At 43.4% G+C, this 14,951-nt stretch overlaps 1 protein-coding gene across 3 annotated transcripts in view; it reads right to left on the bottom strand.

Annotated features, from left to right (window-relative positions):
* Positions 1 to 14,951, bottom strand: part of ERG (ETS transcription factor ERG) — a 169,708-nt gene that overhangs the window by 99,845 nt on the left and 54,912 nt on the right. The window contains exon 1 of one of the 3 annotated variants that reach the window (XM_032865322.1): positions 2,681 to 2,827. The exons of the other annotated variants lie outside the window; for them this stretch is intronic. Within the exon in view, the coding sequence (XP_032721213.1) occupies positions 2,681 to 2,698 (18 nt within the window). The 5' untranslated portion in view covers positions 2,699 to 2,827. Of the gene's footprint in view, positions 1 to 2,680; positions 2,828 to 14,951 lie in introns of those variants that run through there. 3 annotated transcript variants of the gene reach the window in all.

Here is a 14,951-nt window from a genome sequence, read left to right as displayed (position 1 = left end):
CATTAGACTGGCCAAGTGATCCAGGGCATAATGAAAGGGTCAGGGAACTGTCTGGGAGATTGGATTAAAAGTCCTAACCGAAGCATAACGAAGGTCCCTAGACTAATAACCAGCTCCTTAGAGCCTGGAAGCAACACCATGCTGTTCGTGCAGAAGGAGGGAGACAGAGTGTTAAGCACCCCCTCAGCATTGTCAGATGATGGAAAAAGCAAGAAGCAGATGGAAATAACAAAACTGATTCATGAACTACCTATGGGGACATCACCCTTGATTCTTACATGTTTTTATGAGAACTCTTATAATCTGATCTTAAAATCCATGGACTCTTAGAGATTAATGGGCACTCCCAGATAATGCCCCCAAATTCCTTCACTTCTTCCAATGGAAACTTTCTGTCCCCAGTTCCAAACACCAAGAGAAAATGATGATAAGAGTCACTAAGACGGGATAAAAACACCCAACTTCCATAGTGCCTTACGATGTTTTATAAATATTAATGCAAAAAAAAAAAAGCCCACTCCAATGGGGAGTACCAAATTCAGTGCCTCTGATGCTTAATCAACTAATTAATTTATTTACTGAAACAACAGCAACAACAGAGTGCATTTGAGACTAGAAATTGCCTGTATGACAGACTGTTTCCTAATTCTAACGGACAGCTGTAATTCTCCTTAGGCTAATTTGAGCTTTGCACTCACATAATTAAAACTGCAGTCAACAGACTTGGGCCCTCTTTTTCCACTCTATAAACAAGTCTGTAAAATCATCTCATTACTTTACCCAGGAAGCCCAACAGAGCATGTCTTAAAGGAAGTTACCTATAAAGAGGGGCTATTTTACTTTACCAGAGGATTAAAAAGAATCCAGTAGAAGTAATTTTAAAGTTCACCTGAGATACATACATAATACACATAACCAGTGTCATCAAATGTTAAGGCAAGCGTAGTATCCTGGACAAGTATCAACTATGACCCAAAATTTATTCGAGAATCACAAAACACTCTAGCTTTAAAATAACTTCATATCTTCAGAAACGTATGCTTCAAATGAAACAGTATTACACATTCATATGTTTCACAAACCAGACCCCACAGGCCAAAGGACGGGCTGTTACTTCAGTATCCTTCAATACACTGATTTTTTTTTTTTTTTTAGAAACACACAATTGTACTCAAGCTATTCAAAATTCACAAAGAATATTTGATTTAATTGTTATGAACTATGGATGCAATTAGGAGTGAAAACAGGAATAAAAAGGGTAGCATTTTGCACTATAAAATCAAATAATTTCTGCTCATCAAGTTGAAAGAGAGGCACATCAACCTCCAATTTTAAAATTCTTTTCCTGTGATAGTTACATGTCAGCAGACTCCAATCCTTGAAGCCCACAGAAAAAACAACCTCTGTAAGGTTAGTCTTTGATACATGATTGTTTCATGTATATTACTGAACATTCCACGAAAAATAAAACCCACCTTGAGAAGTAAAAATTGAGCAAAACTTCTAAGACACAGTTCATGTGGTGGGCATTCATCATACCCTCTAACACAAACATTTCAGATGTCAAACCAAGGAGGGTTTTTGAAAATGCTTTGGCCCAATTCTGGGCCAAACTTCCATATACATGAGCTTTCAAATTAACCAAGACCTTGATGAAAATACAACCAAATACCTCCCACCTACATATGCAGAAAAACGAAAGACACACAACTACCAGAGCTTGCTTTCTTTTCCTTTCAGTTATGTGTTCGCTGATGATTTTTCTCATTTCTACAAATGTCACCAAGGCAAGGTGGCCTTGAAAATATTTCAACAGCCCACACTTCCCAGACGCCATTCCGCAGCCTTGTACTAACTATCCGACCAGCTTGGCTTACAGGAATTAGGCCATGTTTAGGCTCCCAGGTATGTGGATTCATCTCCCCATTAATTTCTCTATGCTATCTACTAAAGACATTTGCAAGAAAAACACATCAGAACCCACACCCCAGAGCGGTCAGCCACCGCTCTCCTATTCCCACAAACCAACCAAGACGGGCAAGAACGTATACTCACAGTGCACAGAGGAGTAGTATTTTATTAAAGATAAACATGTCACCCAACACACCGAGTTACCACCATTTGAGTTATGAGACCACTCCACTCTGAGCATGTAGGATCCGAAAACCAAGTCAACACTGGCGTGTCCCATGACCAGCCGCCACTTGCCAGGTATCTCTTCAGTTCCACCGGGGCTGGCCGGCACCCCTGAGGCTAAGGAGTCATTCAAGAGCATCCAGAAGTTCAACATTTACCAGCCCATCTTTTTCTCCGACCCTACCCTCCAACCTCTCCAAGTCCATTGCCTTCCAGCAGATCACACATCTGCGCACCGCTAGGGATAGTTAAAGAATACGAAAATTCAGACGCGCTCCAAAAAGCCTTTGCAAAAGTCATCCACGGCCCTCAACAGTGAATTTAGAAACCCCAATTTTTTTCTGAGTTTGAAGTTTTTAAGCCTTGCGGATGGTTGGAGTAGGAAAAAGGAAATTTACTAGGCAGTGCAGAGGAAATCTTGTTGTCCTCTATTGTGGTAGTGGGGGTGTTGCCCAATCCTGACTTATCTGCCTTGATAAAGGAAACCAAAGAAAAGAGTAACAAGCACAAGATTTTGTCAAACGAAAAGGAACCCTTTCCTTACCTTAATAGTGCTGGCCATAATGCAATCACGTTTATTGATCGTTAATAAATGTTAATAATAATTATTGCTTCTCTCTGACCAGAAAGTAGTTTTGATGAGGTTGTTTAGAGCGGATGAGATTGTGCTAAGTCTGGGAAATGAAGTCAGCCAATGGCAGGAAGAGGTTTCTATTGGTCCTGGCGGCCCAGCCCGAAGAAACAGGATATTTGGGAGTGGAGAGATAAGGGACCCTGAAAACAATGTTGTTTTTCTTGATGATATGCAGCCAGGAGATTTTTTTTTTTTTAATTAAAAAAAAAAAAAGGCATCAATTGCCTGGGACAAGGACTGCCGCAGCAGGTGTGACTTGGTGTGCCGCCGCGGTGTGACACGCTGCCCCGGGCAGGATGCAGATGTGGCGGGACTCTGCATGGCTTCACACAGGCTGTGAGCACCTCAGAATGAGGCACGGAGGGCCCTCTACAGCCAGGTGCCAGGCCTTCGGGGCCCCCAGCGCCTTGGACCTGCCCCAGGACTGGGACACAGGACTTGAGCCCCTCCTCCCCACACACTCCCTGTCCCTTTCTCCCAAAAGGAAACTCTGCGGGTAGAACTTATTTCTCATTAATGGAATAATACATTCGCTTGCGGACTTTTAACGGACTCCTTTTATTCAACATCTCACGTGAGTCTTCCAGAAGAGTTTCATTTTCTCTTTCCAAACACAGGCGATTTTTATTTGTTTCACAAGAAACCTGCTGAAAACAGCAAGACTCGAGAACCGACAAGGTAAGCGAGTCAAGTGAAGGGAGATATAGCCCCATCAAATCCTCACGTTTAAATATGGATTTAAAATCCAAAGAACTAAAAATAAATAGATAAATAAGTAAAACCCAAATAACTAAAATTATATGGCCAATGGTCATACATAAGGTCGTTTATAAGGTGAGCGAGCTGGTCCCGCTCTGAGAAAAGTCAGTGCCGCAGACCACAGACCCCGAGAGAGGGCCTCGCTCTGCACAGATGCCCCGTGAAGACCTCATTAAGTGTTTGAAAATCCGAGCTGCAAGTTCAGGGCCATACGTCTATTTTCCACTCAAGGAAATACGGCTAATGGAGGCCTGAACATTCCTTAGAGGACTTCAGGCCTTTAATTACTCATTTTCAGGAAATTACTTGTTCTCTGGAAGAAACAACATTTTGCTTTGAATCTCGCTACACGAAAGTGGGACCGGGGAAGAGGTGTGGTCCCCAGAGGGGACCCCGCAGAACAGGAGAGACCAAAGCCTAAGTCATTCAACAACACTCAGGTCCAGGGGTTGGACGGGCTGGAGAACGGATTTCACTCAGACTTCAGGCCGGCATCTGTCTGAGTCCTGCAAATGAGCCTGGGTTCCCGCACCTTCCATGGTCCCCTGACTCACCCCCTTGTGTTAGGATAGAAGGAGGAGGAGGAGAAGGGAGACAGAGACAAACCAAGAAACAAAGGAAGACAACAAAGGGGAAAGAGAAAATAAAAGAAATCCTGTTCTGGGTCAAAATCAGAACCTTCAAGTTCTCAGCATCTACACTTGGAGGGGGGTTGATTTCCCCTCTTTTCATCTCTGAACAATGAATGAGATGGCAGGCTGATTAAAATTTTGTTTCCCTGAACATTTCAAAGTACTGAGATGTTTTATCTGGGCAGCGTCCACAAGGACTCAGGAGTGCTGAGAAAAACGCACTCGGCTCCACCGGGATTCCTTGCTTCTGCTGTCCAGAGGAGCACTGGCTTTCAAGGTTCACCGCAGTACCCCAGTGAGCAGTGCTCCTGTGGCTTCCCCAAGGAACAGCCTGAACCAGGATGACCACTTTGCTAACAAAAGAGCCCAGGACAAAGTGTTGCCTGCTCCTACCTCCCCCTAGTTTCTTGGGTCCTGGCCCACCCCCCTCCCACCCCATCTACCCTCAGAGATCTCATTCCTCACGGAGCTTTTAATTCCTTGGTTACTGCTTACTTCAGCTTTGTAAACAGTGAAATCTCTTAACTCTTTATGCAGAAATAAATTCCCAATGTACAGAAACAAGGTAACACAAAGGACTCTTAGTATCCTTCACCCAGTGACTCCCACTGCTGGTAATTCACATGATTGGCTTTGCTTCCTCTCTCTCTTTTTCTCTCTAATATTTATATGTATAATGCTTATATGTGTATACTCATATATACCCTTTGGTCTCTAATTAATAAAGATATTGTTTTAGCAGACTAATTTCTTTGCTTGGATACTTAGAAACAGAAAACCAGATGCTACTGTTTGATCTATTTCCTGATGATTCTATCCATAAATTTCATTTGTGTTGAATTTTGAAAAATCCACACAAATCTAGAAAGTAGTCTTTATTAGATCGTTCAGGAGTTATAATTCCCACCACAAATTTTTAGAAATTCACATCTTCCTCCTTTCTAACAACAAGATGTTCAATTGATTCTTAACATCTTTAAAGACAGTGATCCCTGATATCTAGAACGACAGCATAGCATCCAAGTCCAGTATTCTCTGAATATTTAATGCAAAGTTATTTTTTAAACTTGGGCTATTCATAGTATAAGGCATATTTATTCATTAGAATATAGTAGTACAGAAACCATTTCCTAAAATAAGCATTATCCTGGGGAATCAAACAAACATAAAGATACCAGTTTATCCTCCCCTCCACCCCATTCTTCAAGTCTGTATCTACAACTGGCCTCAGCACCAGGTCACTCACCAGCCTAAGGACTGGGACCTTCTGACCAGACACCCCCCTCCTGGGAGGAGGCCACCCTTCAGGTAACCAGGCAGACCCATGTCAAGGGCAGTCTAGCAGTGGGGTACTGCCTGGGGGCCATCCTGTCATAAGCTTACAGAACAGGGTCCTTCTCCACCCTCCCTGGAATGCAGTAAACACCATGCTGGACCAGTATGGCTCCCCAGGGTCTGTGGACATCAGAGCCCATGACTAAATTCTGCATTTCCTTTTTTACTTACCTATCATAGACCTATTACCCACAACTTTGGGAAAACCCTTTGTAAACCTATTCCTGTTTTGGTTCAAATGAAAAAAAGGAAATCCTATAAAATGAACCCTATATTTACTGTAATGATAAAAGGGACCCTGTCATTTACGGGCCTTAAAACCCTGTCTTCCCATTTTCTAAAGAGTCTGCAAGTTCTCACCCTTGTTCTGTTACTAACTTCTCTAGGGTAGGGTACACTGAGGAAGGCCAAGAGTTGAGACACTTTGGATGAGGGCAATATTGTTCTAAAAATGATGTAGGAGCACAGCAAAGACATAATGAACCCCAATTTTAACTGGAGACACAAAAGAAGGTTTGCTCATGAATGATTGATCCCTTTCTTAAATATCCATTCACTGAGATGCTCATTATCATTGAAAATATTGCAGGAAGAGTATGTAGATCTATACTCAGTGATATGGAAAATTGTTATAAGACTACACCCAGTAAGTTAAGAACCCAGTGATAAAGGAGAATTATATCACAGACCCATTTTCTAAAAGGAAAAAGGCAAGACAGAAATACTAAGAGGCTCCATACTATAGACTAATGGTAGAGAAGCTTCCTTTTCTTGTTTGTTCTCCCTCCTCCTCCTTTGGTTCATCTAGATTTCCCAACATTTACAGTAAATCGAAATTGAAATGTAATGTAAAAGTTCTATAAGTAACATGTAATGTGCTATGTTTTTATAACAATCTGTATAACACGCAGCTCACAACACCTACACCTGTCAAGATCTGTGTGTGTGTACCAAAACTCAGGTTCCTTGTTAAACGTCTACGCAAAGAAGAGAGTGGTTCTTTTTTTTTTTTTTTTTAATTAATTCCAGTGACGAAACCCAGAAGACACTCGAGTGTTTTGTCACTGTCATCTACCCAACATTAACCCATCCCGTCGGGATTCATAAAGTGTCTTTTTCATGCCAGGCACTCTGGCCCGCGCAATGAAGCAAGGATGACAGGGCTCTGTCTAGCCACTGGGTGTCCCAGCATTCAGGAAGTCTGTGTTTGTTTACTTACATTCCGCCCACATAAAACTGCAGAGCCTGGAAGCGACCCATGAAATGCAAACTTTTGAAGGGTCGAACAATAGGACAAAGTGCTCCATATTGTCCCTAAAATGACACATGAATCTTAAAATGTATAATGTTTGGATTATTCATGAAAGCGCTGCAAGAAGGATGTCCCAAGGACTCTTGCCAGGGACATGCCTGAGATTACAGATAAGGATCCAGCATCTGGAGCTGCCCCCACAATGGAAAACTACATCCCTCCGTGGAACTTTTCCGTCTGTGTCAATTGGAGGATTCGCCTGAGAACACAGGCAGCATAGGCGCTCTTAGCCCCCAAGGTCACTCGTTACATGCCGGTTACAGATCGTTTTTCCATTCAAAGCATACTTTGTGAGCACAGTTTCACTCCACTGGGTAAGACTGTGTGTGTGTGTGTGTGTGTGTGTGTGAGATGCCCTCCAACAACACATTAAGAAATAATCCAATTACAATTTAAATAACTATTGTTTCAACACCTTCCCTGAGTGGTTAATATATTCTTCAGCATCTTGGGTGATTTGAACTCATCTAAACCGGGGAAATTGTTATCATATACTAAATCCTCAACTTCTCAACACCAAGTTGCAATTTCCTTAATTTTGAAGCATTCGTCACTTCAGTTCTGCAGGAGCCAATGGAGCAATGACTTCGATGAGCACCATTTCATAAGCATCGGATATGTTCTCGAATTCTGACAACTCCGCTCTTCCCTAATTCCTTATGCCTCTAAAAGTGCAGGAGTCTTAAAACCACCATTAGGAACCTTAAGTGTGTCCATTTATTATTCAGGACTAAAAAGAAAAGAAAAACAGAGAAAAAGAAAATCCTAAGAACAATTAATTTGTACAATAGTTTAAAGGAACTTAAATTTTCTGCTTCAATGATCGTGATCCCACGTACAATGTGTGAACCATTCAATGAATCTCAACATCTTCATCCATACAACTGGGTAGAGATAAGCAGAGATGTCAGATTGCACTGGTCACCTTGAGGCATGGTCTACCCACAGGGCAGTCTAGCCCCCGTACCATGCAACTGAAGGGGACACAAAGGAATGGGCCCATCCAACCCCAGAGGCAGACATGCTCCTCTGCCCCTGCTCAGATCTCTAGTACTATGTCCCACTGACTTCCTCAGCAATCACCCTGGCCACTCTGAGAAGTTATTTCGGGCTGTTTAAATTAACTTAGATTTTGATCTAGTTACACTTTCAGGTTTTTTTTTTAAGTGTGCCAGTCTCACTTATAAGATACTAGTATTCAGCCTTTATTTTTGTCTTGATATTCATAAATTATTTTGTAAAGAAACTATATGCTACTTTTTAAAGAAAGATAAGTTGCACGAGAATGCGTCCCCCTCCCCTCTCCCCGCACAATGGAAATTTACAGAGGCGCCTGCGTTAAACAATTGCTCTCCTTGCTTTTATAAAGTCTGTTTTGAGTCAGATTCAGGTGGCCTTTCTTTCTATATCGCTTAATATGTTTCCATATTTGCTAATTTATTTATATCACAAATGGAATCAGAAACGAAGCCAAGGAACAGAACATATGTCATAAATAATGCATTTGCATTTGCAAGAGTGTGAAGCAGGCAACCTACAGACTGAAGGGAGTTGTACGCCTACACTTGCAGGCAGGTGTATGCAAAAGCAGCTGTGCTACACTCTCTCCTCCGTGCCCTGCACCCACCCCTGCATTTACCCACCATGCATGGCACCCACCCTCTCTGCCCTGTGCCCTCTCCCTGCAAAGTGATGTGGAGGCTCTTTCCCCCTTGTGGATACAGCATGCCGTTCAAATGGAGGCAGCCAGTCCTCTTCCAGGTGAGTTTTACGGAAATGTGTTTAGTCTGTTTAAATGCCTGAACCAAACATGATGTAGGTTAATTCATCATCTTCACTGGATCGCAACACAAATCTCAGCATGTATTTTGGGGGAAAACTACAGTATCAGGGGACAAATGACAATGTTCTTTCTACATCAATGATAAGCCAGAAGACAAGCTGGGGTTTGCCTGGTGGATGCTATTTTATCCTTTAAAATAATAATAAATAATAATAAATTCATTAATAATAATAAAATATCCTTTAAAATAATCCTGCCTCATGATTTTTAGGAAGCAATCACCTATTGGCCAAAGAACTTCACTGCTTTGTTTGCTTGCTGGCTGGAAACCAGAAGCCTTGCAGGGACTTAACTTTGAGCTACTTGAACTGCTGTCACTAGAGGGTGCTAAATGTCCCTTTAAAAAGGCCCTTAGAGGGACGATGGCATGACTAATGCTTTATTTGGCACTTTTTGAATTGGTGTCATTATCCTACATAGTCGTCTCATTTTATTCATTCAAATTAAAACCCAACATTCATAATGGAGAAAACGTTTTTGGGAAATTTACACTGCTCGTCAGTAACACCTAAGGAAATAGACCTGGATAAGGAGGAAAGATGAACTACAGATATGTACCCACAACAAATGGCATCACTGTTCTGGGTGAGATTTGGCCATGGAAACTATAGAGTTGTTCCTACAGCATGATCAGTAATCCCAAACTATAAAAAACATTGCATTTCCCAATAATTCTAGATGGTTCATTAGGTTCCCCCATGAAAGTCCCATCAAATTAACAGGTCAATTTTGAGTGCATTTGTTTTCTGTGCAGTCAATGCTGGTATCATGCTACCACCTTGCCTAAACTCAGATATTACAAGATCCTTTCCAGAGATGGGAACTGTGGGAAGGATGTAGATCATACTGTAATATGTGAGAGGTACTTATAGTACCTTTGATTTTTTTTTTCGTTATAGGTTTGCGGATACCTTTATAGGGCATCACTTACAAAAATGATATAAAATGTTAAAATATATAAAAATATTTATCAAATAAAGTAAACCTTAAGACAAGGGGGTTTTCTTGAAAATAATCCTATTAATGTGATTACACTGACTTTTAGGTCATCTAAACGCTAAACACTTAATGCAAAACACAGTGCCTTGGAAATGTTTGCAAAAAAATTAACTGATTTTACAACTTTCCTCTTTTTGTCCTCACTTGTTCTTTATTTTTTTAGAGGGGGGAAGGGACTGTGGGAGAGGGAGAGAGAGAATCCCAAGCAGGCTCCACGCCCAGCATGTAGCCAAACATGGGGCTCGATCTCATAACCCTGAGATCATGACCTGAGTGGAAACCAACCGTCAGACCCTTAATCTGCTGAGCTACCCAGGTGCCCCCTCACTTGTGCTTTAAAATATCTGTAGTTTTTCCTGTTTTCCCCCTTCTGCTTTGGTTCCTACACCGAAGAAGAGCGAGGTCAGTGGGTGACAGTTGTTTGTGATCCGGGCGGTCTGGAGGCCAGGCTGCGTGGGGGTGAGGCTCTGCGCTCCGAGGAGGCCACAGTAACTGTGGCTGGTGACAGATTTTCCTGTGCGTCTGCCAGTAGAGCAGAGATTCGTTTTCAATGCGCTCTACAGACAGATAATTAAGGCAGTGTTTCATCTGTTAGCTTGCGATTTTTAAAGGGAAACAAACTTCACCTTTCCACACACATGGCGCAGTGTGGAGGGGACGAGATGTGGGAAATGGTCATGCGGGACGGGGGTCCCCGCCCAGGCTCACTGCGATGCCGCTCTAGATTAAAGGCATGGGCTGAAGAGAAGAGTGACTCCAGGCTCGGCAGACCGGCCACGCACGCTGCTTCCTGCCCACAGGAAGCGGCTTAGGTGGAAACTGAGGAGTGACGATGCCGAGTTAACATCTGGGTCAACGAGGGCGGTGGATGCAAACGTGCTGGGGTGGCAGCTGGGTGATGGTCCTCAGATAGCAGGAGTCCAGTGCAGTGCCCCGATCACAGGGGCCTTGGCTCAGGGGGGCGAGGCCTCAGCCCAGCCTCCTCCTCATCTGCTCAGTGAGTCAAGAAGCCATGGACCACCTGTGCCAGTTTTCCATCTGTGGATCAACTGGTGATGCAGGTTTGTTCAAGGGAGGAAGCAGCAGCGCCCAGGAGAGGACTGGCCGCGCCAGTGGGCAGCCCCGTAGAGACCCTCAAAGGCTCAAAGTCTGACTTGAACTTGAGACTCCACCAGGATGAATGAAGGATGTACTTCCGGCGGGGAGAGACCTTGAGACAGGCCCAGGCTCCCCATGGCCCATCTGATGAGGTGTGGCCTCAGCCACACCACAGTCTCCTTCCTCGGTCCTCCACAGAATGTGCCGCATCTGGTTTTCAACTGCTTGCTGACCAGTGTCTGGGGAGATTTCATTCCAAGTTAAGGTGAAAGCCGCACACACACATGAGCACACGTGCAGCAGGGAATGGTAATGATGAAGGCAGACAGGTGATGATGAAGAGAGTGGCAGGTGCTGAGAGACAGAGGCTGGCTGGCTGTCCCTCCACCATGCCCCATCCCCCAGGTGTCCAGACCACAAGACCTGGGTAACTTTAAGAGTGTCTTTCTCAAGCAATTTCCCCAGATCAAGCCATGGGAAGTGAAGAAGACAAATGGCCTCTAAGAGACCTTCCAGCTCCGCATGGTATGAGCTCTCCCTCTCAATAACTGAGCTAACACTACCTGGCAGGGAGAAATAGTCAATTAAAAAAAATACTGAGTAAATACATAAGCAAATGAAGGAGTGTATGCCCTCTATTTTGCCTGCATCATGATATATTCACAAGCAGTTTATCTGAATTTCAAGTTAAATAATAGCTCCCCTTTTTATGCTGCATAGCCCTTGCAATCTTCCAAAGTACCTCTGACTAAAATTATTTCCAGCTAAACTATTTCAGTGATTGGGTTGGCCCCATATGCAATGATTGGAAACCATCAGAGTGACAGATCCATTGCATTTCTAGGCATTGGCCGTATCACCCATGGTGAACTACATTTCCAGACAGCCCAACAAGATTTCCCATCATATGTGCCCATCTAAAAAAGTGACATTGACTTTGTTCCCATCAAAAGATGGGGTCCATGTCTTCACTCTTCGAAGCTGAGAAGACCTGTCACTACAGCATAAGTCCAGCTATGTGCCTTCCAAGCTTCCTGTAGAAACCATACAACTTCCATCTGATTTTCTTGGCAACAGCCACTCTTATACCTCAGCCACCATATTGAGAGAAAGCCCAAGGCACATGGAGAGGCTGTCTGTAGGCATTCCAGTCCTGAGTCCCACCAACAGCTGGCGTCAGCCTCTGGGGGGTGAGTGGGGAGAACTTGCATATGGATCCAGCTCCTGGGCACCCCTTGACTGCAACCATCTGAAAGACCCTGAGTGAAAAAGCCTGTCACATCCCAGCCAAGCCCTCCAACCAGGAGGAACATATATAATAAAATGTCCTTTTGATTTTAAGCCACCAAGTTCTAGAGTGATCAGTTATGCAGTGAAAGGTGACTGGAACACCCTGAGACATTTCCTTACTCGAAAAGAATTTTGCAACATTGTTACAGCAAATATTCTTCTCATGTGCTCACTGATCCATTCATCCATCTTTCCCAGAATTATGCTGAATCAGGCGCTAAAGATATGGAAAAGAAGAGAAGCCGTCTTGAGCCAAACACACACCAAAGAGCACATTTCAGTTGGGGGGAAAAGATGTCAAAATTACAACAACATTTGATTGAAGAGAAAGGACTTCCCTCCCCTCTTCCTCCCACTTCCTCTCTGCCCATTACAAGTACCTGTATCTCAGGGTCACCTGAGCTCCCCACAGTAGGGCCCCCCACCACCCCACTGTGACTTTCCTCCTCCATCCCCGCCCCAGCCTTCCTCCTCCTGGTGCCCCATTCCCATTTTCTAGAAGCATCTCTGCCCATTAACCTTAGGTTAATTTCCCAAGGAGACGTGGGAAAGCTTTAATTTCCCCCTCTGTGACTCGCACAGAAATAGGGCCGGTAAATGAGAAGCGGAGGGAGAGGGTTCCTTAGCCCGAGTTACTAAAAAGAAAAGTCCCAGTGTTTGGAAGGTGTTATGATTTCCCTTGAAACATTAGCTCCTAGAAACCAGGGGCTCTGTCCCCTGTGCAATCTCTCTGGCTTCCAGGATGCCACGGGGGCTCCCATCGGTCGCTTCTGACCATAATGAGAGCCATCTGGAAGGCCACATGGTGGGCCTGGCCACCCGCTGCCCTAGAGTTCCCCACAGGCAGAGGGGAGATGCTCAGGGACACACACTGGGGCTCCGGCTCCCAGAACCTCAGTCCAGGGTGCTTCTGCCCCCCAGAAAGAGTGTGAGGAAAACAGCTATCCCTACAGAATTCACCCCAGCATCTGTGAGGTTTCTTAAAAGAAGGTAAGTCCTCTTGCTTTTAAACTCACATAGGAATTTTTGTGGATGAAGCGCTGCTTTCCTGATCCCAGCCCAGCCAGCCCTCACCTGGACCTCACCTCCCAGAAGCTGAGACACTCGGATCGGAGATACTGGGTTCCCCATTACTGGAAGCTGTTTTCAGCAGGAATGGAAACCATTAATGTGTCTCGCATGCCGCTCGTTTTATGGAATTCTGGCACGGGGGAGCTCTCTTTATTGTATTATTTTCTTGAACAGCCAGAAAACTGAAGTTCACAAAGACATTTTTCAACTGCCTGAAGTGACCCCTAACCTGAGAGGTTTTTGCCTAATCTGTAAATTGGAGTTAGAAGTATTACAGTACCTTGGTGTGGGGGGGGGGTTCCTTTGTCTTTAAAAGAGCAGGGAAACCGCGAACAATGAGGCTATACATACCTTGTGCTTCTTTGTTAGTGACTAGAAACCAAAAGCAGATGGGAAGCATCAGCGGCCACCTTGTGCTGACCCATGGAAGTTGAGGCTAATCCAGACCATTCTTAATAACTCAAAACTGCCACCCTTTAACTTTCTAATTTTTTTCTCACTTACAAGTGCAAAAAAGAATTGACAGTACGCATTAAAGTCCATTTCCCTCTGAACACATACAGATTTTCTCCAGTGGGAGCCAGGAATAAACGCTGTCCCCACTCAGTTGTGCAGCTGTGAGCTGACCCTGTTCCAGCATAGGTGCTCATCGCCTTTCACAAAACAACATCTAAAAGGAGAGAATTTATGCTGAATATTTGATGTTCCTTTTGTTACCTTTTCCCAAGAACCAGGAAGCGCAGAGTTAAGTGAATTATTAAACTGTTTATAAGTAAGAAAACAGAGGTTTCAAGGGAAATCCAGCAACCTGAAATGTTTTCCTAACACAGAAACCATTTTGATTTCCAACCTTGTTCCTGTATTTAAAAGTAATGAATGTACACGAAGGAGAAAAATCAACAGATCCAGAAATGATTCATAACCCCCCAAATGAAGAAATCAATCATGCCACACTAAATTTGAACATTCTATCAATACTATGCCTACTTGCTAAACCCAAGAGGAACTCTTTTAACATAAAATCAAATACAAAATTGTTTCAGACACTGAATATTGTTTTTTGCCTCAAAGCAGACACAAGGTGGAATGAGTATAGACGCAAGGCTAGACATTGATTTTTAACACCTATCAATACAGCAATTGCATCGTTATGGACACAGGACTTCCTCATCTTCCACAGAAATTAGATTGATGCATAGATATAGCTGGAAAATGATAAGACATAATCATATTACCACATTTCATCGATGGGAGATAGTGGACGACAGAGGTCATTCACAATCTAAGGTATCACAAGGAAAGAAAAAATAATTCAGCCCAACAAAATTAATCACAATACTTTCTGATCCAACAGTGATAAGACACATCCATCCCAATTTTTGACAATAAACTGTGCTTAGAATAGATGAGATAGAGTCTACTTATGAAAGAACAAACCATGAAGGCACTAAAATGTTATTTGGACAGTCTGTGAGGATTCTCAGCCTCAGCACTGTCAACATTTTGGGCTGGATAATTCTTTGTTGGGGGAGGGGGCTGTTCGGTGCTTTGAAGGATATTTGCTGGCATCCCTCGTCTCTGCCGCTAGCTGCCAAGAGCACTTCCCCAACCCCCCATTATAACAACAAAATCCGCCTTCACACATTGCTAAATATCCTTGAGGATAGAGGCAAAATCATACCAGTTGAGAAACAGTGGAACAAAGCAATTCAATTTGATCATCTTCGCAATATAATTTAGTCTGTGTATTAATGGCAGACTGTCAGCCAACAGGAAAGTGTATTATGGGACAAGATGTATTGATCCAAAAACGTTACATAACAGACAACTGATGCTCATACA

This window comes from Lontra canadensis, unplaced genomic scaffold (assembly GCF_010015895.1).
Source record: "Lontra canadensis isolate GAN:19392208 unplaced genomic scaffold, GSC_riverotter_1.0 scaffold29, whole genome shotgun sequence".
Lineage (NCBI taxonomy): Eukaryota > Metazoa > Chordata > Mammalia > Carnivora > Mustelidae > Lontra > Lontra canadensis.
The sequence above is the reverse complement of the archived record's forward strand: the minus strand, read 5'-3'. Positions and strand labels throughout refer to the sequence as shown.